The sequence below is a fragment of the Lolium perenne genome, chromosome 4 (genome assembly GCF_019359855.2).
Source record: "Lolium perenne isolate Kyuss_39 chromosome 4, Kyuss_2.0, whole genome shotgun sequence".
In the NCBI taxonomy this organism is placed as follows: domain Eukaryota; kingdom Viridiplantae; phylum Streptophyta; class Magnoliopsida; order Poales; family Poaceae; genus Lolium; species Lolium perenne.
The window spans coordinates 72,531,326-72,558,293 of record NC_067247.2 but is presented as its reverse complement, the minus strand read 5'-3'; the positions used below and the strand labels follow the sequence as shown (position 1 = coordinate 72,558,293).

General features: G+C 49.4%; 1 protein-coding gene and 1 pseudogene across 1 annotated transcript; one reads left to right on the top strand and one right to left on the bottom strand.

Moving 5' to 3' along the window:
* Window positions 1-228: 228 nt before the first annotated feature.
* On the bottom strand, window positions 229-4,729 carry LOC127292964 (linoleate 9S-lipoxygenase 2-like; annotated as a pseudogene).
* Window positions 4,730-24,767: 20,038 nt separating this feature from the next.
* On the top strand, window positions 24,768-25,634 carry LOC139838994 (uncharacterized). Its single transcript, XM_071829018.1, has 4 exons — window positions 24,768-24,955; window positions 25,047-25,259; window positions 25,339-25,519; window positions 25,600-25,634. Exons 1-4 carry the CDS (start codon window positions 24,782-24,784, stop codon window positions 25,632-25,634), a joined length of 603 nt encoding a protein of 200 aa, XP_071685119.1. The 5' UTR covers window positions 24,768-24,781.
* The last annotated feature ends 1,334 nt before the right edge of the window (window positions 25,635-26,968 follow it).

The following is a 26,968-nucleotide window of genomic DNA, read 5'->3' as shown; positions in this document are numbered from 1 at the left end:
CTGCAATGACACCACCGCGTCGTCTTCCCCGGCGGGGGAACCTTCCGGGTCGGAGCAGCCGCCGTCGGAGCGGGAGGAGGCTGGTGGAGGGGACGGATGGGCGGGGGGCATCTGGCTGTGGCCGGCGGCCGCCGGAACCGTGATCTACTATCTGAAATAGATACTGTTTTTTTTTGTTCGCAACTTCATTATTTTATTAGTGTATAAACGGAAGAGAAACTTTGCACCTCAATACATTATTAGCCGATACCCGGCTGCTCACACAACGCTGTACCTTGACGATCGAACTTGTCATACACACATTATTATTCATCATGGCAAGCGTGCAACGGCACCACTCCTACATTCCGGTGCACGCATGCAGGTGGAGAGACCTCCCTGCTTGTTCCCCTCAAATGGAGATGCTGTTGGGGATGCCCCTGGCCGTGAGCCCTTCAGCGTTGCCCTTGTGGTCGGAGGTGTTGGGGTAGAGCAGCATGTAGGGGAACTTGGCCGGGCCGCTGCGGTTCTTGAGCTGCGGATTTGCGTTCATGGCCACCACCTGCCGCTCGATTTCCTCCAGCCTCGCACCAAACCGCTTGAACGCCTCCAGTGCTTTGGTGTCCGACGTCCATCCTGGCGTGTCATGCTGCCCGAGGTAAACCTCGTCGGAGGCGTGCTTGGAAAGGATCTCTAGCAGAGAGATGCCGACGAGGGCCTGGAACTGGTTGGTGATGGTGCTGAGGAACACCTTCTCTGGACTGCGTGCCAGCTCCGCGTACTCCTCGGTGCCCTTCTCTGGCATCGGGCGGCGGCTCACTGATGGCTTGTTCGGATGGTACCCCGCGTACGGGTACTGCCCAAAGTTGACGGCGGCGTGCAGCGCGGACGCGGTCCATATGATGGTGGTGCATGCCTTCACCAGCTCAGCCAGCGTCTGCATCATAGGCCACCACTCCGCGTTCTTGAGGTCGCCGTGCCCGACCTCGCGCACCTCCCTCCACCACTCCTTTAGCTCATGGTCGCCCTGGACCATGTCGTCGTTGGCGTAGTAGATGGCTAGGTACTCTGTGACCCATTGCTCGATGGCGTCCCACACGGCTAGTCCGTCCACAGCGTACGGGTAGTCCTCGATTAGCAGCCGCACCTTGTACGGGCTTGATGGGTCCTCAACTGCCACGCCCCTGCATCCATATCACACACATTGATATCACGCGGTTGATCTTGGCTTCTTGCAATTCATCGGATTGTCTCTCCAATCAAAGCTACTACCTGTACGTACCTCTTGATTAGGTCGTCGGGGAGAGCCTGCTCGGTGAAGTTCCAGTTCTTGTAGACGACGGACGACATCGCCATGGCGAACTTGCGCGGGAACACTGTTATCTCGACGATCCCATTGGTGTTGATGAGAGACTCCCGCGCCCGCGCGTTGATGTTCATTGTGTCACGGTAGTGTGGCCTCAAGAGCTTGTTCACCGGGTGGGTCACGCTCAGCTGCCGGTTGGTCGCGATCACAAAGGGCTCCATCACCGCATGTGTCTTGAGCCAGTGGCTGATGAGCTGGTGCCAGCCGTAGTCGTTTACTTGGACGTAGGCCTTGGCGAGCTGCCATATCCAGGCGTTGACGCCAGTCGACTCCGGAGTGTACACTGTGCTATTCGCGGTGATTAGGCTCCCCTGGAGCAGGGGCAGGCTCAACTCGATGGCGACCGGGGCAAGTGTGCCATCGCCTCGCAGGAAGAGGAGAGTCCTTGTGGCGTAGACGAAGGTTTCTCCCAGGTTGTTGATGTCCATCAGGAATGGCATCAGGTTGTCATGGTGGTCCAGGATGTAGAGCCTATTGCTGGTGAGCGCCTGCTCCACTGTGAGGCCCTCGAGGTTCTTCGCGATGTGAGCCTCGGTGATGGTGCTGGTGTGGTCGCCGTATTTGTTGGGATCAAGAGTACTTTTGGGAGGAAACTCCTGCAGTGGACGTACGCGGTTAGATAAGACATAATTTTAAGTAATGCCATCTAGTGTATCTACAACAGGTCTATGGTTTCACGCACGGTGAGCCGTTTGATCATCATCGGGTTAACACCGGCAAGCATCTCCCTAGCAAACTCATCGTTGGTCATCCATGCTTTCTCATCCCCTGCATGCACCCACGCAATTAAGTTAACACAAAAGAAATGCTAAGGAGGAGTAGTGATGAGTATGCATGTAGGTACCCTTGATGATTTGTGGCTTAGGGAGCTTAAGGATGTAGTCGTCGCCCATGGGGATGAGATCCTTGACGAGCTGGAGCGGGAATAGATTGCGCATCTCGTCCAGCGCCGGGATGTCGGGCAGCCGAATAATCAAACGAGCGGACCTTACGGCGCCCGGACTCAATCCCGCGCGTCTGGTTCCGCTGGGAGATTCGTGCGTGACTGTTTTGCAAAAAAGACCCCGTACTTCCTGCAAATCACGATATGGTCCAATGAAAGCTCTGTATAAAGATCTCCCAGCCCCGATCGGAACCCTAAATCGGCCCATTTTTTCCCCTCGCCGCCATCCCCGCATCCCCTCGCCTCTTCCCTCGTCGCCTCCCCTCGCTGCCTCCCCTCGCCGCCGTCCCTCTCCGACGTGCTCGTCGCCCTCCCCGGCCGTCCCGGGTCCGCTTCCTCCTCGCCACCACCTCGCGCCGGCCCTACATCGGGTCCTCGGCCTCCCCGTCGACGGGCGCACGCCGCCGCCGTCGGCCTTGGCCGCCTCCCGCCGGCTATCTCCGGCGCCAGCACGGCCGGCCGAGGCGGAGGTCGCCGCCAGCCAGCACGGCCGAGCCGGCGGCTGGACACGAGCCGGTGTTTTTTTTTTCTTTGTAAAGATCTTTGTTTGGATCTTGTTGTATCTATGGATCCTGTTGTTGTTTTGGATCTTTTTGTATCTACTGGATCCACGTTGTTGTTTGGATCTTGTTGTATCTACTGGATCCTGTTTGGATCTTGTAAATTTTTGTTATAGATACTTTCTCGTCTGTGTTTGATCTATGAAGATCTATGAAGCATTCTACAGAGATCTGATAAATGATACTTATAATAGCAAGAATGGATATCTACTACATTTTTGTGAAGAACTTTTTGACTGTTAGATCTTTATCTTCAATTTCTGAAGAACTTGAGAATGACAACAATGGATCTATATGAAAAGTTGTGAAGAACTTCATACAAAATAATGGATCCATACACTAGATGTGAAGAACTTTAGAACATCAACAAGGATCTCCTGAGAGAAATTTGATAAAACGTAGGATTTTTTTGCAAAAATGAAGCACTAATCTTGATGCAGTTGGACGGTGGCCGATTGGGTCCTGGCGCCATAAGGTCCGGTAGGAATCCACGTTCTCGGGCAGCTGGATGCCGCCCTCGTAGAGCATGACGACGTCCTGGAAGGAGTTGAATTCGTCGGGGAATAGGTCGACGTACGTGCGGATGGCCGGAATGATGCCATCGACGAGCGCTTTGATCGTGTAACCGTAGAAATCTGTCATCTTCAGGTGGCCAAACACCTCGTCGCGCGGCACATAGATGTGTTCAACCACGGGCAACAGCCGGGTCTCGTAGTCTGAGAGAAAACACAGGCATACGATAGAGCCATGACCTAAAAATGAAGGAAAGAAACCCAAGCCTAACTAGTACGTACCGGTCTGGGAGAGCGAGCGGCCGGTGCGGCCCCGGCGTGGGTAGGGGTGTTCCTCGGTGCCGCCGAGGATGGGCCTGAATTCGCCGAGATCGTTGTAGACGTCGTAACGGTATACTCGGTCGTGCGTCTGGTAGGGTCCGTCATATTTGTCGCCCCTCAGGATCTCGAACTCGTCGTCGCGGTACAGCTTGAGCGCCTCCGGCATCTGGTGCGGCAGGTACGTCTGCACGCGTAATAGACTCGTAATAGGGTCGATCAGTCAGTCGGTCACCATGTTGTTTTGTACTCTAGTTGTTAATATGAATATGTCAGGGTAGTCGAAACTCACGTCGTTGACGAAGAAGACGCGGCCGTTGTAGCCGTACATTGGCTGTGGGTACACCCGGCCCAGGAGTTGGCGACGAAGAGGACGGTGCCGGTGCGGGTGCCGGGGACGTTGTTGAGGGTGATGGTCTTCAGGAAGAACTCGGAGGTGAGGTTGTTCTTGACGATGATGGCGCCGGGCACACCCTGCTTGCTCACGGACCAGTTGAACGTGACGCCCAGCTTGGTTTCGCCTGCCGTGATCATTGGCAGGATCGTGGGGAAGAGCCACGGCTCCAGGCTCGCCTCGGCTCCGACCACCCCGCGGTTCCCGTTTTCTGCATGCACACACATGCGTTTATCTCATCTTAAGAGGGTGTCCGTTCCTGTCCATGTCAAGCATCAATGTGCCAATTTATTTATTTTGATGTTTCTTACTCATCATTTCGTCCTGCGGTTCTGTGGTTAGCTTTCTTTTTATGTTTCAGTCGTCGACTGAGAATTTCTTGGTACGTCTCAATCACAGAAAAAGTGCATCCGAGGCTCAGTGCACTGTGCACACATGACATAGGGAGAAGATATGATGAGAGTGCTCACTTTGGTCGACGACGGTGGAGCTGATGAGCTGGCACGTGATGCCACCGAGGAACTCGAAGATGTTGTCCATGGCGTTGGCGGCGAAGTCGTTGAGTTCGAGCGCGTCCTTGCGCATCAGGACCACCGAGCCCTTGAGCTCGGCATTCTTGTAACCCCCCATCAGGTCGTCGAGGAAACCGCCCAGCATATTTGCTTCTGAGAGCGGAACGCTACTAGTCGATCGCAGTGTACGTGCGCGGCTAGCTGTGGATGGATGGTGTGTGAGAGCTCGGGGAGGAGCACCAATGGTATTTATAGATGGCGGAATGGCAATGCGACGCACATGCATATGGATGGCTAATTGGCTATCAAGTATCAAGCCAAGGATCTCAATTTCCTCTACGTACGTCGTATCCCGTCGAAAAGATTCCTCTACTTAGCTAGGGCGACTCGGTGTACAACGGGGCGGTGGACAGCTGCGACGTACGGTGACACGAGGCGGCGGTAGTGGTGGGTAAGCCGAACTTCAAGGAGGCGCTAAGCGGCAGCAGTTCGTCGACCCATATCAGCGGCGCGGTTACCCCAGCCGGAATTCAGATTCCCGTGTTTCTTATCTGATCACTTTCACGGACTCTACGGTTGCTGTGTTAGAGAATCTTGTGTAATTAAATCCTCTAAAATTGCATGTATACCAGATATATAATCAGTTTTGGTACGTGAAACCGATTTCACTATATGAAAAACTAGCATAATGGCCTTGCACATGCGAGGGCAATATCTAAAATTGTTCTGCGGAATATTTTTTATAATTTCATAGTCGCCAGAAATATTATGTTACATGGGCAAAACATCTTTATAATATTTAGTTTCTAGGTCAAATTTTATTTTACCAATTGGGCAAAAATACCATATCATTAACTATACATGAGGTTTTGTACATGGTGATATTATATATGTTTATAGCATTAAATCATATCGCGATCTAGCATGTACATTTTGTGTGTTGTTACATTAGTGCACAGTTAAAAATAAAATTGAAGTTCATCGATATTACCTTAGTGGCCCGCTCGGACGCCACTTCCTCACAATATTTATTGTTAATTAGTAAAGGTTCAAACAAAATTATTGTTACTATTCAAAATATTATATTCTCATCTAAATCACGCTACTATATGAAGTCTAATAATAAATACTACCTCCATCCCAAGGCTTAAGGCCTATTTTTTTTCAGAAAGTCAAATGAAGTAAAGTTTGACCAAACTTTTTGAAAAATTTATGAATAAATATGATATTTTGTAGGTATCATATCAAAATATATTTTATTATCTATCTAATGATATTGATTTTACACTTTTCATGTTAATGATTTTTGATAAAAACTTAGTCAAACTTAACATATTTTGACTTTCTGGAAAAATATAGGCCTTAAGCCTTGGGATGGAGGGAGTATATTTGAGCTGCATTTAGAGCATCTCCACTCGTTGGCACTCCCCACGTCCAAATCCCGTGAAATTTTCCTCCGGATTGGAGGAAAATTTGGCCTGGTGAGCGCCGAAGTTCCAGCCGTCCCCCCGGCAGGACACCCCCAACCTCGGCCATTTGACATATTTCAAATAAATTCGACATACAATTTAACAAGTTCGGCAAACAAGATTCAGAAAATTGCTGAAACAAATTCGGCGAAAATCAGTACAATGTTTAACAAGTGCTGAAACAAATGAAGCACACAATTTCACAAGTTCTGAAACAAATTAATAAAGACATACTAGTTAGCGTCGGCGTTGCCTCGGAGCGTCCATATGTGCTCCACCAGATCATCTTGCAGCTGTTGATGCATTATAGAGTCTCGAATCTCCTGACGCATAGCAATGAAGGCGGCCCATGATGTCGGCACCTGATGATTAGGCTGTGCAAGAGGACCCTCTCTTTCATATGGTGCTTCTTGCTCAGCCAGAGGAACCGGATGTTTTCGCTCATTTTCAATAATCATATTGTGTAAGCACACACAACAGTTCATCACCTCCCACATCTGATCTTTGGACCAAGTCATAGCAGGGAACCGGAAGACAGCAAATCTCTGCTGGAGGACACCAAATGCACGCTCGACGTCTTTTCGGCAAGCTTCTTGTTTCTTGACAAACTCGTAATGTTTGGGGGTGCCGGGTCTCGAGATAGTCTTCACAAATGTTGCCCACTTTGGATAGATACCGTCTGCAAGGTAGTATCCTTCGTTGTAGTACCGACCATTGATCACATAGTTCACCGGGGGAGCATGACCCTCAACAAGCTTGGAAAAGATCGGGGAGAAGTTTAGGACGTTGATGTCATTGTTGGATCCAGGCATACCAAAGAAAGAGTGCCAAATCCAGAGATCATGGGTAGCCACTGCTTCAAGTACCACAGTGCAGCCTTTTTTGTGACCCTTGTACATTCCCTGCCACGCAAACGAACAGTTCTTCCATTTCCAATGCATGCAGTCAATGCTTCCAAGCATCCCTGGAAAACCCCTAGCTTCATTTGTTGCAAGGATCCTCTGATTGTCTTCGACAGTGGGCGATCTCAAGTAAAAGTCCCCGAACACTGCTATGACGACCCTGCAGAACCGGTAGAAACAATCAAGGGCGGTGGACTCCGCCATCCGAAGATAGTCATCTGCACCATCACCGGGAGCTCCATACGCCAGCATCCTCATAGCCACTGTGCACTTCTGCAGTGACGAAAATCCAACCAAGCCAGTGCAATCCGCTTTGCATCTGAAGTAGGGGTTAAAGTCTCGGATGGCATACACAATTTGCAGAAATAGCTTTCTGCTCATCCTGAAACGACGCCTGAAAACAGTCTCACCGTGCAATGGATTGTCGGCGAAGTAGTCGGTGTACAACATGAAGTAGCCCTCCATTCGCTGTCTCGGCTTGCACTTTCGGCAACCTAGTGCCGACCCACCACGTCGACCAGTTGCCACCCCGGCGTACATGCTTGATAAGCAACCGATGTGCTCCTCGTCTTGGGCGGCAGCTGCCATCTCTTCTCGCATAAGCTCGACGAACATCTGCTCCTCCTCTTCCTCCGAGTCCATGGCCGGCGAGGCAAATGCACGAACACCTGACGGGCGTAGTCGAGGCTAGTCGAGACACGAACGACGAGGAGTAGGCCGTCGTCGAAAAACAGGCAGGCGGAGGAGCAGGCAGATAGGCCGTCGTCGAAAGACGGCGGAATATAGGCAGGTGGGAAGGAGGGACAACGGAATCTGGGCAACAAGCTGGCGGGGTGGTGCCGGAGGCGAGAAAGATACGAGGGGTGGGGGGATTTTGAGCGAGGTGGTGGTGGGGTTCGTGTATCCAGTCGCTGACAGATCGGGCCCTTCCCCGCTTTTCACTCGTCCGAACTCCCCGATAGCTCCCCAGGGGACCGGGGATGGCGTGGGCTCGCCGGATGGATGAAGGGCCAAATCCTGACGAAAACGAGGAACCAGGGGCGCGACTGGACCGAATTTCGCCGTCCGGATGGGCCTCGTCGGGGGGACGAGTGGAGATGCTCTTAGATTTCTTACCTTCTGTTCATTATTACACCCATCATAATATTGCATGGCATCCTAAGAGTGTGCAGTTCAACTATCTACTTTTTGTAACTTTAAGTTTACACTAAGGCATCTAGATTTATCTCGTTGCTAGGGATTTGGCATGAAAAATAATTTCAAATATATTGTATTTCTCTAGAATATACATATAAAATATATTTCAAGCTGCAACTTGATAATTTTTTCATATAATTTTTTTATATTTTACGAAAGGAAATTTAATTATAGAACTGGTATTATATCAATATTGTTTCCTATTGTCATGAAAACCATACAAATCTAAGCGGTCCCAATAGAACTTACATATAAATTCAAGCATGTCAATACTATATAGAGTATGGATAATATTTTACTATATTAAGTTATGTTACTTCCAGTATTACTTAGGATTAATATCTTATAAATATCATTACTTATTAAAAAATATAGTTTATTTGTCTCCAACTATTATTTTGAAGGGGTATGTCTATGTTTTCCCCAATTTTCATTATTTTCATGTATCACCAACACAATATGAGTTGTCAAGATAATTATTTTTATTCTATTCATTCTTACCTCTTACCAAACTATATGTGATAAAATATGTACTTATTGTTTCAAGATGGAATCATACTTCGAAAAAGTTGTCATATATGGAAGACAAAGTAAGTTAATATTTGTATATTCTCTCTTCGCCTAATCGTAAACATGGCTATAATTGGCTTACCGCTTCTATCTAGTTTTATGCTACATTATAACTTAATAGCAAAAGTGCACGTGCGTTGCACCGGGAAAATTGAATGCTCCAGGTTATTGCAAACCATCCATGTTGATACTTCTCCTATTCATAATAATAAACGTAATCATGTCTAACAAGATTAGGCCCAACCAGGCGAAAACAAAGCGGAGGACGATAGCATAGAGATCCAGTAAAAGAATTAGTGTCACCTCGGCTGCCGAGCCTAGAATTTTTTCATGATGCACAAGATGAACATAAACAACGACATACAAAACTTAACTCGCGAAGAAAACGTCAACTAACGAAGAGAGCAACACTTATTCTTGCGTTGGTAAGAAATGATTTTATTGAATAGTCATTTATTCGATTACCCCGCGTAACCCGGTGACGCCTCCTGCGACGAATAATGCCTTCATGGTTGCAAGTAGTGACACCCTTCTCTCCCGCAGCCACCACTGATGCGTAATGTTAGCATTGTTGATGTGGCAATATGTACCACCACCTGTTTTTATGCTGTGAAGAATCAGCCATCATGATCCATTAGAGACTCCATCAGATTAGATGCACACCAAAGTTGCTACTCCCTTTCCTAGCTTCCAATCTGAATCGGCTTCTCTTTTTAGAGAATCTGAGTGTTTGTTTGCTTTCCAATGCTTAATTCGATGAGCATAAAATAACGCCATGGTTTGGCATTTTTCATGTGCTGAATCATTTCCTTTATGTTTGGCATTGACACTCACGAAAGTATTTCGCTAAAAATGTTTTATGAAGCCAGATAGACTGCCGCACCTTGGGCTTGGCCCAGCTAGCCACGACGGACGGACAAACCCATAATCCTCTATCGAGTCCGTTTCCCTCGCCTTCCTCGCGCCCCAGTCCACGAAGCCACGCCGCCGCCTCTCTCTCATTCCCCCATGTCCTCCTCTGCTCTGTAGCCTCCCGCAGCCTGTGCCGCACGAAGCTCTCCTTCACGCCAGGTTGCCATCAACGCATGCCCACCATGTCATTCCCATCATCGCTTGCACGCCCAGCCACCAGCGTGAAATATTTTTCCAAATTCCTTTTTATCCTTTCCTTTCCACTAGTAGAAAAAGAGGCTTCCGTCCACCCTCATTAGTCCCGAAAATATTCGAACCCCGACTAAAGGGGGCTTTAGTCGCGGTTCGGGAGGCAACCCGCGACTAATGGCAGTTGCGAACCGGGACTAAAGCCCTTTTTTTACCAGTGTTCCTTCCTCATGACACCAGCGTGAAATTTCTCTTTTAATACGCTACCGCACGCCCAGCCTGCATGTTATTCCAAGTCGGCTCGTTGTAGAACAAAAATCTCACGCATATAAACTGTTGCCAGTCGGTTTATACGAGCGACATGGGACTATTGCAAAGCTAAAACATTTCATCTTCTCTGTTTCCTAATATGTAATTAATGGTAAAGTTAAAGAAAACAGCCTAGCCAGTCTACGGCCCACTACAAAGACGAACAATGTTGAGAAGGAAAGCCCATTACCAACCGAAACATCGGTCGAGGAATGGAATGAGAGGAATCTGCATCGACTGATTCCAGGCGCAAATAACCGAACCGGTACCTGGGGTGGGTGGGGGGGGGGGGGGCGGGCAATTGTACAGTATTATGTGATTTGGTAGGACGGTAAAATCGTTTAGTTGGCGAAAGTTTTTGGCAGAAATTTTAGCATCCTTTATTATTAGGTATATTGTAGTCTAATGGCTGATTTCTTTTCTTAAGCTACTTTTGAGAAAATACGAATAGTATCAAAATTTATATTAACCATGATATACCATTCTTAGGGATAATTGCAGGTTTTCTAGGATCAAAATTTTGCATTAATCATGATGTACATTACCTTCAGTTATTTCTATAAAATGTAGAATTTTTCAGGTTTTCTACTTTGTTCCCTTTCTCAACTTCAATTTATCGTCCATCGATGCCGGAATCTCTTTTGAAAAGTTATGATCCAACCGCCTCTCTTTGATCTGTTTTTTTTTTTTGAACTCACAATTTGCATTACTCAAATCAGGGATTACAATCTTGGTAGCAAATGTTTCCTAACCCATCTGGGCCATAGCATTGCCAAACAGCCGTGCTAGCAAGAATTTTAGCGTAATTGGCCATAAAATGACTACTGCTATTCTGACTACGATTAACATGAGTAATGCACGTCTGATGGACAGATCGATCAACACGTTCAGATTTCAGCATCTTCACCGACTCAAGATAATCAGTTTCCACTAGGATTGGCAAGTTACATCAATGTAGTGCTAGGGATAAACCCTCAGCTCTCTCCGATCTGTTTTCGTTGCAAATATCTTTTTAGCTTTTTTGTATTCATAAAAGTTAGATCTGTTAATCTTAACAAGTGTCGGAGCTTTTCTCAAAAAAAAAAAGTGTCGGAGCTAGCTTATCTCTTTCTATTATTTAATCATATCTTGTAACATGCGAAACGACTTATTATACTTAATATTTGGTACTACAGGAATGGGCCTAGACGCCGACGGCCAAACCCTACGCCGAGGGCTTTTTATCGGGGCCGTCGGCGTACGGCCTCGCCAGGGCAGCGCCGGAAGCCGACCGTCGGCGTCTAGGTACCGTCGGCGTATAGGCTCCTACGCCGAGGGCCGCCGTCGGGCGTTCACCGGCCTCGGCGTAGAGGTCTCCATCACCTCCCCTCGCACCCGCACCGTCACCGCCCTCTCACGGCGTCAGACAGACGCCGAGGGCTACCCTCGGCATAGGGCATGGCCACCCTATGCCGACGGCCACCCTCGGCATATAGATTTTTTTTTCTTTTCTTTTTTCTCTCTCTCATATTACTTTATATTATGTTTCTATTATTTATTTACTAGTATGCATTATGTAAAAAATGGTTCTATTTTTTAAGAATTCCCTAACCCTAACTCTAACCCTAACCCTAACTCTAACCCTAACCCTAACTCTAGCCCTAACCCTAACCCTAACCCTAGGGTTTCCACATACATTGCTAACGCTAACTCTAACCCTAACTCTAACTCTAACCCTAACCCTAGGGTTTCCACATACATTGCTAACCCTAACTATAACCCTAACCCTTACCCTAGGGGTAGATCTGCGGGGTCCCGCCCTAGGATCTGTATGTGGAAACTCCCGCCACGGCTCAAACGGAGCCTATTTTATGGTAAAGTATGCCCAACCTATGGTTTACATGTACATATGTCCTAAACAAAGCAAAACAAGTAAAAAAGTCCATTGGTAAACCCTCGCACGGAGAAAGCTATAGGGGTAGATCTGCGGGGTCCCCGCCCTAGGGTTTTCCAAGATACAGACCATCGGAGCGTCGGAATCGCTGGAAAACTTGCATATGCCCATAACATATGTGTACAATTGTGATGTAAGGTTTGGCTAACCTTGCATGTACCCGGCGTTGACGATTTCCGCATGCATGGGCTAGCACTTGGTAAAATCCAGGATCTGTATGTGGAATGGCCCCAAAACTTGTGTATGTCCACATGGCATGTCATGCACAAAAGTGATACATTTAAGAACTTAGCACCCACACACGAACCGAAACACTTAAAGAACTACACCCACACACAGGAACCAAAACACTTAAAGAACTACACCCACACAGGGACCAAAACACTTAAAGAACTAGACCCACACACAAACCAAAACATTTAAAGAACTACACCCACACACGAACAAAGCACTTAACACTGGGTCGACGCATGACCCGCTAGACACACGGACTCGACACACACACATATTAATCAGAAGTCGAAATCTTCATCCTCGCTGGGGGTGTCCTCTGAAGCGGTGGTTGTGAGGTTCCACGACCACCGTTCATCATCCTCCCCCAATGTCGACGCCTCTCCTTTGGCGTACTCTGCTTCAACCTCGGCCTTCCTCTGCCGCTTTCCCGCCCTCCTCTCTCTCCTGTACGTCTGCTTGTCCTTCCAAAATGCGCGCTCTGCCTCGACGGCTCCAGGATTGTCTCTGCGCCACTGTGCCATGAACTGCTCGTCCGCCTCGGTGGTATCAATCCGCCGCTGGCCAGACCTGTACCGCCGCGCTTCACCATGTGAGCGAAGTAGCGGCTCAGTAGAGAGACTCTGAGCTTCCGTCAGAGACCTGACCTCCGGGAAGTTCATTTCGTGGCGCGGCCGGCCAAACCTCCAAGCCGCAACATCGTATGCGCGGGCAGCAGCCTCCTTCGTGTAGAAGGTGCCGAGCCACACACGCGTACCATCGGCGGTGATTTCAGCCGCGAAATGTCCCGCAGGCCGCAGGCGAACGCCGATGAAGCCCGTGTTGCTACGGCGACGAGGAGCCATCTCAGCGGCAGCTCAGCTCAGAGGATTTTGTGGTTCTGTTGGATGAGAGAAGCGATGAAGGGAGAAATGTTGCTGGTGCTGTTAGTGGAGAAGACATGGCTATATATAGGCCGACGAGGGGCTGAAACGGCGGGAAAACTTGGCGGGAGAGAATGGGCGGGAAAGGGTGGGCGGGAAAACTTGGCGGGAGAGAATGGGCGGGAAAGGGTGGGCGGGAAAACTTGGCGGGAGAGAATGAGCGGGAAAGGGTGGGCGGGTAAACTTGGCGGGAAATCATGGCGGAAAAAAAGGGCGGGAGAGAAGCAGCGGGAAAGGGTGGGCGGGAAAAAAGGGTTTCGTCAGAAATCTAGCGTCGGATCTAGGGAATGGCCCCAAAACTTGTGTGTGTCCACATGGCATGCACAAAATTGATTTGAGATGGTTTTATATCCAAGGCTACCCCCCCCCAGGTGTGTCCGGCTTCTCGGACAGGGGATTCCTACACTTCGGCAGATTCTGCATGTATAGGGGGGAACTCCCTCGTACGTGAACCGGAGAGAAACTTGATATCATATGGGATGATTTTTGTTTCCACATGTACCTATGACCTAACCAAGCTCAAATGGAGGCATATGCCCACCGGGGGACCCCCGATGGGATGCAGTCAAAGGGGTAGACCGCGCGGTCAACAAAACTAGGGTTTCGTCAGAAATCGAGCGTCGGATCTAGGGAATGGCCCCAAAACATGTGTGTGTCCACATGGCATGCACAAAATTGATTTGAGATGGTTTTATATCCAAGGCTACCCCCAGGTGTGTCCGGCTTCTCGGACAGGGGGTTCCTACACTTGGGCAGATTCTGCATGTATAGGGGGGAACTCCCTCGTATGTGAACCGGAGAGAAACTTGATATCATATGGGATGATTTTCGTTTCCACATGTACCTATGACCTAACCAAGCTCAAATGGAGGCATATGCCCACCAGGGGACCCCCGATGGGATGCAGTCAAAGGGGTAGACCGCGCGGTCAACAAAACTAGGGTTTCGTCAGAAATCGAGCGTCGGATCCAGGGAATGGCCCCAGAACTTGTGTGTGTCCACATGGAATGCACAAAAGTGATTTGAGATGGTTTTATATCCAAGGCTACCCCCCCCCAGGTGTGTCCGGCTTCTCGGACAGGGGGTTCCTACACTTGGGCAGATTCTGCATGTATAGGGGGGAACTCCCTCGTACGTGAACCGGAGAGAAACTTGATATCATATGGGATGATTTTTGTTTCCACATGTACCGATGACCTAACCAAGCTCAAATGGAGGCATATGCCCACCGGGGGACCCCCGATGGGATGCAGTCAAAGGGGTAGACCGCGCGGTCAACAGAACTAGGGTTTCGTCAGAAATCGAGCGTCGGATCTAGGGAATGGCCCCAAAACTTGTGTGTGTCCACATGGCATGCACAAAATTGATTTGAGATGGTTTTATATCCAAGGCTACCCCCCAGGTGTGTCCGGCTTCTCGGACAGGGGGTTCCTACACTTGGGCAGATTCTGCATGTATAGGGGGCACTCCCTCGTACGTGAACCGGAGAGAAACTTGATATCATATGGGATGATTTTTGTTTCCACATGTACCTATGACCTAACCAAGCTCAAATGGAGGCATATGCCCACCGGGGGACCCCCGATGGGATGCAGTCAAAGGGGTAGACCGCGCGGTCAACAGAACTAGGGTTTCGTCAGAAATCGAGCGTCGGATATAGGGAATGGCCCCAGAACTTGTGTGTGTCCACATGGCATGCACAAAATTGATTTGAGATGGTTTTATATCCAAGGCTACCCCCAGGTGTGTCCGGCTTCTCGGACAGGGGGTTCCTACACTTGGGCAGATTCTGCATGTATAGGGGGCACTCCCTCGTACGTGAACCGGAGAGAAACTTGATATCATATGGGATGATTTTTGTTTCCACATGTACCTATGACCTAACCAAGCTCAAATGGAGGCATATGCCCACCGGCCCGATGGGATGCAGTCAAAGGGGTAGACCGCGCGGTCAACAGAACTAGGGTTTCGTCAGAAATCGAGCGTCGGATCTAGGGAATGGCCCCAAAACTTATGTGTGTCCACATGGCATGCACAAAATTGATTTGAGATGGTTTTATATCCAAGGCTACCCCCCAGGTGTGTCCGGCTTCTCGGACAGGGGGTTCCTACACTTGGGCGCATTCTCGCATGTATAGGGGGAACTCCCTCGTACGTGAACCGGAGAGAAACTTGATATCATATGGGATGATTTTTGTTTCCACATGTACCTATGACCTAACCAAGCTCAAATGGAGGCATATGCCCACCGAGGGACCCCCGATGGGATGCAGTCAAAGGGGTAGACCGCGCGGTCAACAAAACTAGGGTTTCGTCAGAAATCGAGCGTCGGATCTAGGGAATGGCCCCAAAACTTGTGTGTGTCCACATGGCATGCACAAAATTGATTTGAGATGGTTTTATATCCAAGGCTACCCCCCAGGTGTGTCCGGCTTCTCGGATAGGGGGTTCCTACACTTGGGCAGATTCTGCATGTATAGGGGGGAACTCCCTCGTACGTGAACCGGAGAGAAACTTGATATCATATGGGATGATTTTTGTTTCCACATGTACCTATGACCTAACCAAGCTCAAATGGAGGCATATGCCCACCGGGGGACCCCCGATGGGATGCAGTCAAAGGGGTAGACCGCGCGGTCAACAGAACTAGGGTTTCGTCGGAAATCGAGCATCGGATGTAGGGAATGGCCCCAAAACTTGTGTGTGTCCACATGGAATGCACAAAAGTGATTTGAGATGGTTCTATATCCAAGGCTACCCCCCCAGGTGTGTCCGGCTTCTCGGACAGGGGGTTACTACACTTAGGCAGATTCTGCATGTATAGGGGGGAACTCCCTCGGAGTTGAACCGGAGAGAAAGTTGAGATCATATGGGATGATTTTTGTTTCCACATGTACCTATGACCTAACCAAGCTCAAATGGAGACATATGCCCACCGGGGGACCCCCGATGGGATGCAGTCAAAGGGGTAGACCGCGCGGTCAACAGAACTAGGGTTTCGTCGGAAATCGAGCATCGGATCTAGGGAATGGCCCCAAAACTTGTGTGTGTCCACATTGAATGCACAAAAGTGATTTGAGATGGTTCTATATCCAAGGCTACCCCCCAGGTGTGTCCGGCTTCTCGGACAGGGGGTTACTAAACTTAGGCAGATTCTGCATGTATAGGGGGGAACTCCCTCGGAGTTGAACCGGAGAGAAAGTTGAGATCATATGTGATGATCCTTGTTTCCAAATGTACCTATGACCTAACCAAGCTCAAATGGAGGCATATGCCCACCGGGGGACCCCCGATGGGATGCAGTCAAAGGGGTAGACCGCGCGGTCAACAGAACTAGGGTTTCGTCGGAAATCGAGCATCGGATCTAGGGAATGGCCCCAAAACTTGTGTGTGTCCACATGGAATGCACAAAAGTGATTTGAGATGGTTCTATATCCAAGGCTACCCCCCCAGGTGTGTCCGGCTTCTCGGACAGGGGGTTACTACACTTAGGCAGATTCTGCATGTATAGGGGGGAACTCCCTCGGAGTTGAACCGGAGAGAAAGTTGAGATCATATGTGATGATCCTTGTTTCCAAATGTAACTATGACCTAACCAAGCTCAAATGGAGGCATATGCCCACCGGGGGACCCCCGATGGGATGCAGTCAAAGGGGTAGACCGCGCGGTCAACAGAACTAGGGTTTCGTCGGAAATCGAGCATCAGATCTAGGGAATGGCCCCAAAACTTGTGTGTGTCCACATGGAATGCACAAAAGTGATTTGAGATGGTTTTATATCCAAGGCTACCCCCCCAGGTGTGTCCGGCTTCTCGGACAGGGGGTTACTACACTTAGGTAGATTCTGCATGTATAGGGGGAACTCCTCGTAGTTGAACCGGAGAGAAACTTGAGATCATATGTGATGATCCTTGTTTCCACATGTACCTATGACCTAACCAAGCTCAAATGGAGGCATATGCCCACAGCGTCGCCCCCGGTTGGAGGCAGACAAAGGGGTAGAACGCGCGGTCAGCCGAACTAGGGTTTCGTCGGAAATCGAGCATCGGATCTAGGGAATGGCCCCAAAACTTGTGTGTGTCCACATGGAATGCACAAAAGTGATTTGAGATGGTTCTATATCCAAGGCTACACCCCAAGGTGTGTCCGGCTTCTCGGACAGGGGGTTACTACACTTAGGCGGTCTCGCATGTATAGGGGGAACTCCCTGAGTTGAACCTAGAGAGAAAGTTGAGATCATATGTGATGATCCTTGTTTCCAAATGTAACTATGACCTAACCAAGCTCAAATGGAGGCATATGCCCACCGGGGACCCGATGGGATGCGATCAAAGGGGTAGACCGCGCGGTCAACAGAACTAGGGTTTCGTCGGAAATCGAGCATCAGATCTAGGGAATGGCCCCAAAACTTGTGTGTGTCCACATGGAATGCACAAAAGTGATTTGAGATGGTTTTATATCCAAGGCTACCCCCCCAGGTGTGTCCGGCTTCTCGGACAGGGGGTTACTACACTTAGGTAGATTCTGCATGTATAGGGGGGAACTCCCTCAGAGTTGAACCGGAGAGAAACTTGAGATCATATGTGATGATCCTTGTTTCCACATGTACCTATGACCTAACCAAGCTCAAATGGAGGCATATGCCCACCGGGGGACCCCCGATGGGATGCAGTCAAAGGGGTAGACCGCGCGGTCAACAGAACTAGGGTTTCGTCGGAAATCGAGCATCGGATCTAGGGAATGGCCCCAAAACTTGTGTGTGTCCACATGGAATGCACAAAAGTGATTTGAGATGGTTCTATATCCAAGGCTACCCCCCCAGGTGTGTCCGGCTTCTCGGACAGGGGGTTCCTACACTTAGGCAGATTCTGCATGTATAGGGGGGAACTCCCTCGGAGTTGAACCGGAGAGAAACTTGAGATCATATGTGATGATCCTTGTTTCCACATGTACCTATGACCTAACCAAGCTCAAATGGAGGCATATGCCCACCGGGGGACCCCCGATGGGATGCAGTCACAGGGGTAGACCGCGCGGTCTACAGAACTAGGGTTTCGTCGGAAATCGAGCATCGGATCTAGGGAATGGTCCCAAAACTTGTGTGTGTCCACATGGAATGCACAAAAGTGATTTTAGATGGTTCTATATCCAAGGCTACCCCCAAGGTGTGTCCGGCTTCTCGGACAGGGGGTTCCTACACTTAGGCAGATTCTGCATGTATAGGGGGGAACTCCCTCGGATCATATGGGATGATACTTGTTTCCACATGTACCTATGACCTAACACAACACAAAGGAAGAGAAAAGTCCATTGGTCAGCTGTCATCGGAGGTCGGTCAAAGGGGTAGATCTACGGGGCTACCGGATTAGGGTTTTGTCTACCGGAGGGAATAGTGATGTAAGATAGGGTAATTATTGGTACTACATGTTCCGATGAACTAACACAACACAAAGTAAGAGAAAAGTCCATAGTTCAACTGTTATCGGAGGCCGGTCAAAGGGGTAGATTCATGGGGCTCCGGATTAGGGTTTCGTCTACCGGGGGGAATATTAAGTTAAGATATGGTAAAAATATTTATGTGCATAGCTTGGGAATGTAGAAGATTAAAACAAATAGGAAGTAAAAGGAAAAAACAAAAGGAAAAAAATTTAGAAAATAATTTTATACCTATAATTGAGATTAAATAGGAAGTAAAAGGAAAAAAAAGGTCTATGCCGAGGGCCACCCTCGGCGTATAGCCGGCCCTCGGCATAGGGGGGGCGCGCCGGACCGGTTAGGGCACGGCCTGGTCGAGCCGGACCGCCCAGGCCCATCTCCTCCCCCGCCCGCGCCCATCTCCTCCCCCTGCCCGCCGCCACGATCCCCGCCCGCCGCCACCAACCTCTGCGCCGCCGCGCCTCCCCGTCGCCGGCCGCCCCGCCGCCGGCCGCCCGCTTCTCCCTCCCCGGCCGCCCTCCTCCCCACGGTCTCTCGCCTCCCCACCGCCGACCTTCGCCTCCCCGCCGCCGCCCGCACGCGCCGCCTTCCTCCGCCGCCGCTCGCCGCCTCCGCCTCCCGCCGCCCCTGCCTCCCGACTCCCGCCTGCCTCTCCTATGGTAAGTTTTTTTTTCATTTTTTTAACTTTTATTTGTAATATTGTATGCTATTTAGAAATACAAATAGAATGGAATTAGTTTGTGAAATGTGAAATGTGAAATGTTTGTGAAAGGTGAAAATAGAAAATGTGAAAATGTGAAATAGAAAATGTGAAATAGAAATACAAATAGGAAATGTGATATGTGAAATGTTTGTGAAAGGTGAAAATAGAAAATGTGAAAATGTGAAATAGAAAATGTGAAATAGAAATACAAATAGGAAATGTGATATGTGAAATAATTTGTTTTTTAATGAATGGAAATAGGTGCCGTCGTGACCGCCGACCTCGTGACCGCTCCGTCGTGACCGCTCCGTCGTGACCGCCGTGTCCGTGATTCTCTCCGGTCGCCGAGGGTGAGCTAAAACATCGCCTCCCCTTCTCCGCATTTTCTTATGTCACTAGATTCATTTTCCAAGTCCAGTTGCGTAACCTAGGTGTCACTTCCCGTCCGCGAGCGTTACGCGGATAAATATGCATTAGTGGTCCGCATATTTTGAACCGTAACGCTTGCGGCATTTACGGGACAGTCGGCGGATGCGTAGTTGTCTACGTTTTCCATGTTCTACTCCGGTCCGAGTCAGATTTCGCGGCGCTCCCCGTTGTTCTCCAGATGCACATCCTCTCGGCTTTTTGCCGAGACGTGTATCGGGAGAGCAGCGGGGAGGTGCTGCCAAAATTCTGACTTGGACCGGGGTAGAGCATGGAGAACGTAGCCAACTACGGATCCGGCGGCTGCTAGGAGCCCACCTAGTAGAGATGTAGGTTGATGCATGCGTTTCGCCCGGTAAAATAAATAAAAATATGATGCATTTAATTTCCTATTTGATATAAATGCTATGTCTGTGGTTTGGCTCCCAATAAAGCAGAGGATGGCTGATAATGGATGGATGTACAATGAGCGTGTTAGTGCGACTGAGAAAACAAATGAGTGGACAAGGAAGACCCATTTTCTAGTGAATGAGTTAGCGCGTGGTACAAAGGGGCTGGTTCGGGCACTTTGCCCTTGTGTTCGCTGCGTGAAGCGTCAACGTCGTGGGAAGGATGAAATGTATAAACACCTTCTGCAATATGGGTATATGCATGGGTACGTCGCGGAAATCGACTTTGATGAGCGCGAACGTGACAGAGGTGAGGTGATGCGGCAGTGGCTCAATGGCAATGAGTACGATGGAATTAGAGACTTTCTAGATGATCTCGTCCATGCCGATGTCCCGGATTCGCCACCTCCAGAACCGGAGGCGCCGCCAGAACCGGAGGCGCCGCCAGAACCGGAGGAACCAGAGCCAACCGCGAAGGCCTTCTATGATATGATTGCCGCGGCTAAGAGGCCTCTGTACGAGGGCGCCGCGATTTCTCAGCTCGATGCCATCTACCAATGTCTAGCCGACAAGACCCGGTACAACACCACCCGTGAGGGCTTTGAAGCAAGTCTGAAAACAACTGGTAACATGTTGCCCAAAGATCATTGTCTGCCTCAAAGCCTGCACGCGACGAGGAGAATGATGAAGGACCTCAACATGGATTATCAAAGGATAGACTGTTGTCCCAAAGGCTGCGTTCTATTTTGGAGACAGTATGCGGAGGACAAGTACTGTCCCATCTGTAAGCAGTCTAGGTATGAAGAGGTAACGGGAAAGGATGGTCAGGTGAGGCAGTCAAGCACCGCAAAGTCGATTCTTCGATATCTCCCATTCATAAAAAGAATCCAGCGGCTTTACATGCACGAGGAGACAGCCAAACAGATGACGTGGCACAAGTATGGGAAGAGATTCGTGGACGAAAAGAAGAAGTTGAAGATGGGACATCCATCCGATGGTACGGCATGGAAGAACTTCGATACAAAACTCCCGCTTAAGGCAGCCGAGGCTCGGAATGTCAGAATTGCGATAGCAACAGATGGTTTCATCCATATGGTATGTCGACTGCCAATTACAGTTGCTGGCCCGTGTTTGTTATTCCGCTCAATCTCCCTCCCGGAGTCCTAATGACGAGGAAGACCATGTTTCTGTCGCTGATCATTCCAGGCCCTCATTACCCGGGGAAGAATTTGAGTGTCTACATGCAGCCGATTGTGGAAGATTTGAACCACTCTTGGCACCACGGGACATTGACGTACGACCGAGCATCGAAGACAAACTTCTGCATGAGAGTTTGGTTGCAGTATACCATGCATGACATGCCCGGGTACGCCCTAACATGTGGATGGTGTACAGCTGGTAAGTGGCCATGCCCAGTGTGCAGGCATCGGCTTGAGTTCCTTTGGCTACAGAAGGGTCGCAAGTATGTTGCGTTTGACACGAATCGGCAGTTCCTCAAAAGGAGGCATCCGTTTAGAGAAGACAAAAAGAACTTCAAGAAGGGCAAAGTTGTGCATGAAAAAAAAGATGTGCCGAAGTTTGATGGTACACTTGTTGAAGCCGAGCTACGTGCTCTCGTGCCGGCAGCGACGCCAACTGGCCATCAATTTGAGGTATATGGTGTAACGCACAACTGGACTCACGAGGCGGCTTTAACGAAGCTCGAGTATTACAAGGACCTCGAACTTCCCCATAACATCGATGTGATGCACACTGTAAAGAATGTCGCGGAGTCCGTCTTTCACACATGCCTGAACATTCCCGGGAAGTCAAAGGATAATGTCAAGGCTAGAGTCGATATTGAGATCCTCTGTGATAGGGAAAAATTACACATGAAGCGTCCTATTGGCCGTCAAAAGAATTGGTTCAAGCCGCATGCCAACTTCTGCCTTGATTCCATCCAAAAGAAGGAGGCATTCAGGTGCCTCAAATACGTCGTGATGTTCCCGGATGGTTATTGCTCGAATATGAGTAAGGGAGTTAATCTTTCGACGGGAAAAGTCACCGGGCTCAAGAGTCACGACTATCATATATGGATTCAGCGGCTCATGCCGGTGATGCTTCGAGGGTATATCCCCGAGAAAGTCTGGCGAGTGCTTGCGCAGTTGAGCCATTTCTTCCGCATGCTCTGTGCTAAGCAGATATGTCCCGAGGTTATTGCAAAGCTACAACATACAGTGCCGGAGTTGCTATGCAATTTGGAGATGCTATTTCCGCCAGGCTTCTTTACTCCGATGGCACATCTCATTGTGCACCTCGCCAACGAGGCACTCTTGGGTGGTCCGGTGCGATTTCGTTAGCGATTCGTATTGAGAGAGAGTTTAAGTATATTCGAAAGATAACTGGAAACAAGGCCAAGATTGAAGCATGCATAGCTGAGGCAATATGCCTTCGGGAGATGGCAGATGCCGCGACAACGTACTATCCCGATGATGTTCCCACTCAGCATAACCCGGTCACTCGTTACAATGTCGACGTGCCCGAGAATGACCCCAAGCTAAAACTATTCCAATTCCCCGGTGGCAAGGCTGGTAAAGGAACAAAATATAAATTGGATAACGAAGAGAAGGATTGTATAATGCTATATGTGCTTACGAACATGGAGGAAGTGATCCCATTCGTAAGGTAAAATGGTGAACAAATTACTTTGCAGCTAGTAACCTCGTCTCGGTCTAATGCTTATTTACTCCTTTCAGCAAATTCACGGATGAAATGTGGCCGTATGATGAATTGCCCGAACCCTCGGAGATGGACACTCTACTGAAAGAGGGTGCTCCCGGAATTAATAAAAACTTTGTGACATGGTTCATGGAAAAAGTAATTTCTAACCTTTCCTCTTACATTGCAACATGTGACTTGTCCCTCTTATTACACGTAACTAATGCACACAACAAATTTGAAATGTTCTTGTAGGGCCGTGAGAGAAACGTTGATATGATAGATGAGTTGAAATGTGTTTCCCAAGGTTGTAGCCGTGAGGTGACCAAGTATGAGAAGTATGATGTGAATGGGTTTCGCTTCCACACGTAGACGCACTGTAAGGGCCGGGCGAATCCCAAAACGATAAATACTGGGGTCTTCACCAAAGGAGCCAACAACTTTGATTACTACGGAAGGTTACAAAGTGTATACGAGTTGACATTCAATCGTACGAACGTGCAACTCAATATCGTCGTGTTCAAGTGTCATTGGTTTGACCCAATAGGTGGACAGAGAAGTGATAAGTCCATTGGGTTAGTTGAAGTTAAGCCTTCAACCACCTATAGCGGAGCCGATGTCTTTGTTGTGGCTCACCAAGCCAAGCAAGTTTATTATTTGCCCTACCCATGCCAGAAAGTGGAACTCAAGGGTTGGGAAGTCGTCTTCCAGGTATCGCCACATGGTAACCTACCGATTCCCTCTGAGGATGATTACAACAACATTGACCCCGTGACATACGAGGGGATTTTCTATCAAGAGGAACAGGACTTCGGGGAATATATTTTAGAACCGTTTGTTCAAGAGGACCTCGGGAACGATGCAGAAACTCGTGGTGAGTCAGTGGTGGATCTAAAGGACATATCTATGCTGGAGAAGTTACTTGAGGCGAATGACAATTATGATGAGCCTCCACCCGTCGACCCTTCAACTTTGTACTCACAAGATAGTGATAGTGATAGTGATCCAGAGAAAGAGAAAGAGAAAGAGACGGAGTATGAGAGTGAGCGTGAGAGCGATGACGGCTGGTGAGGGTCTTTTATTTTTAGTATTTATTTGTCAACATGCTTCTTAATTGCATTGTGCCTTTTATTCTTAGTATTTATTTGTCAACATGCTTCTTAATTGCATTGTGCCTTTTATTCTTAGTATCTACATTTTATTATGTCAACCTGCTTCTTAATTGCATTGTGCCTTTTATTCTTAGTATCTTCATATAATATGTCTTTGTGCTTAACTGTTTTATTCTTCTCAATGCAGGTGACTGAACAATATGAGCAGCGGCAAGGCAGACTCCGAGAGCTTGCTTAAGACGCTCTCGCAGGTGAAGAGGAATATTCCTAGACCACCCACTAGACGGAGTGATCGAGCCCCGGTGCGCAATCCGCGTTACGACGATGGTACCGATGGAGGACGAGGACGAGGAGGACGAGGAGGACGAGGTGGAGGACGAGGAGGACGAGGTGGAGGACGAGGTGGCGGCGGGGTACACATGGACTTTGACGAGCCACCCTCCGCTTCTGGCGACGTGGCTCCTGAGTTGTTCCTAGAGGGTCCGTCTAGTGGGGAGGTGGAGATGGAGACAGAGTCTACACACGAGTCGGACTCTAGGGCTGAGTTGGAGGTGATGGAGGATGGGGGTGCGCCGAAGCCCTTGAAGCTTCGTGGAGAAGCTAGAGTCCCCGATGCGAGGAAGGAGCCGAAGACCCATGATGACAAGGCCCTTATCATTCCTTCGAGCGATGAGTAAGTGTACTACTTCAGAAATTTCGAACATGTATTTTCATCTTGGGCATAATAAACAATTTGGCATGTGTACTAATGTGTGATTTATTTGCGAAAGAATCGGACATGGGATGCCAAGCCCCCCCGCATGCCTAACAGCTTGCTTGGGGCTCTGATTAAGAAGTTCTGGCCCGGCAGATACACTCCCCTTAGCACGGTCCCCGGTGGCGCGACGAAGCTAGCCACTACTTGGGCGGACTATGAGGATGCCCCTGCCGTAGGCTTCGCGACAGCTGCTGAGGCTGTGACCACCAAGTTCTGGGTAAGGCATATATTTCTCGAGCATCGTTCATAGTTAATGACCCTAATGTGCTAACTCATGACTTTCACAACTCATTGATGCATGATTGAAGTGCTTCTATCGTGTGGACCCGGAGCATGACACGCAGGCGCGTCTCACTTTGCGTGGCGCTTGCGAGAGGTTGACACCGCAGCAGTGGTACAACCAAAAGTTCACCAGCGCTAGTGCCTTCTGGGCTAACAAGGGTAAGAGGGTCAAGAAGGAGTACTATGTTGGTAACCAGCCTACGGATGAATGGGCAATGACCATTGAGGAGTACATGTCGGTGAGTAAAATGTCAATGAGATTCTACATTGCTGCTAAGTTTTCATTGGATTATCTTGAGTTGAGTATTGTGTTTTCAGGTTTGTCCCGAGTGGGCCGAGCAGCATAGGGAGGCATGGGAGGAGCTGATTAGGGCGAGGTGGCTCAGGGAGGATGAGGAGTTTGCAGCCGTGTCGAGGCGGAACATGGAGAACCGAGGCACTGGTGGCACACACTGCGCGGGAAACCGCGACTACACCCGCTACAAGGGGAAAATGGTATGTATATACATTGAACGACCTTCTTTCATTTCCCGTCATGTTACATTTGTGGTACGCATAACTTTTCTTTTCGCGATGCAGGTGGCCGAGGCAGCACCTGGGGTGGTGCTTCATGATGCCCAGATATATGACATGATGCGGACGAAGAAGAAGCCCAATCCCGCATTGCCTCAGCCACAGTACTACGGCAATGCCAAGGCCGCCAAGGAGGACTACTGCGACATGGTCAAGTCTCGTCACCCCGAGGTGGATGACCCCTTGAGCATTCCGGTCGACGAGGAGTCGTTGGTCCTGTCGGGGCGCGGGCATCCGCATGGCCGTTACCCCTTTCTGAATAAGGCGGTCAAGCCTACCCCAGCCACGAGCTACACGCGTCTCAAGCATACCCTCACCGCCGACAGCCCCCAGCCTCGTCCACGGCCTGCTCGTCCACCCGCCTACGATGTAAGTTTTCCTCATTTTCATCCTCTTTCCGGTTTTCCTTCCTACATGGCTAAGTGTTTACGAGATTCATTGTTTCTGAAATTGTAGCCTGAGTTCGAGGCGGCTTTCGAAGCCTGCAATGAAGCGTATCAGCAGGCCGCTGCGCAGTGGAATAGGCAGAATACGGCCTACATGGCGTATATAGGAGTAAGTCTGAATCTTTCTTCTCGCTAGTAGATGACAAGTCTCAGTTTGATGCTTTATTTCTGCAAAGCCTAACTTGTAACCTATCTTGCAGGAAATGATGATCTCTATGTCTACTGGTACACCGCCACCGGCTCGAGTTACCGTGGCGGGGGACATGCCTATCATGCCATCGAAGGCAGCTTTCGCTGCGACTTACTACGGATCCACACCGGAGGTAAGTTCTTTGCCAAACCGGTAGTTACCACTTTCCTTTGCCTCGCAAGTTGCTAACATGTAGGGAACACGTAGGGAACGGGATGGTCCGGGAACCAGGCATCGCCGGGTGGGCGCGAGGTCACACCGGTTCATGAAGGTGGTCGGTCTCCTGGGCGTTCTGATGGTGCCTCTCCGTCGACTACTCCTGGGACTACTCCCGGTGCCTCTCCGTCGACTTCTCCTGGGCGTAGCACCGGTCCTTCTCCAGGTGGTTCTTCTGCAGCTTCTACCGGAGCGCAACCCCGGGCTGCTCGTTTCGCCAACGATGTGGGCGGACACACCCCGCCCGGGTCCTTCCTCCGCTAGTTCTGTATTTGGATGACATGGCACTCTCCTCTTGTATGTGCACCATGTATGCTACTATGTGCACCATGTATGCTACTATGTGCATTTTATGCTATTTATGTGAATTATGGTGAATTTGGATGAATTATGGTGAATTTTGATGAATTTGGATGTATTCGGATGTAGAACTGCTAAACTGTGCAAACTGGACTGCTGGACGGTGCAAACTGGACTGCTGAAAAACAAAACAAAAATCGAACAGGTCTACGCCGAGGGCAAT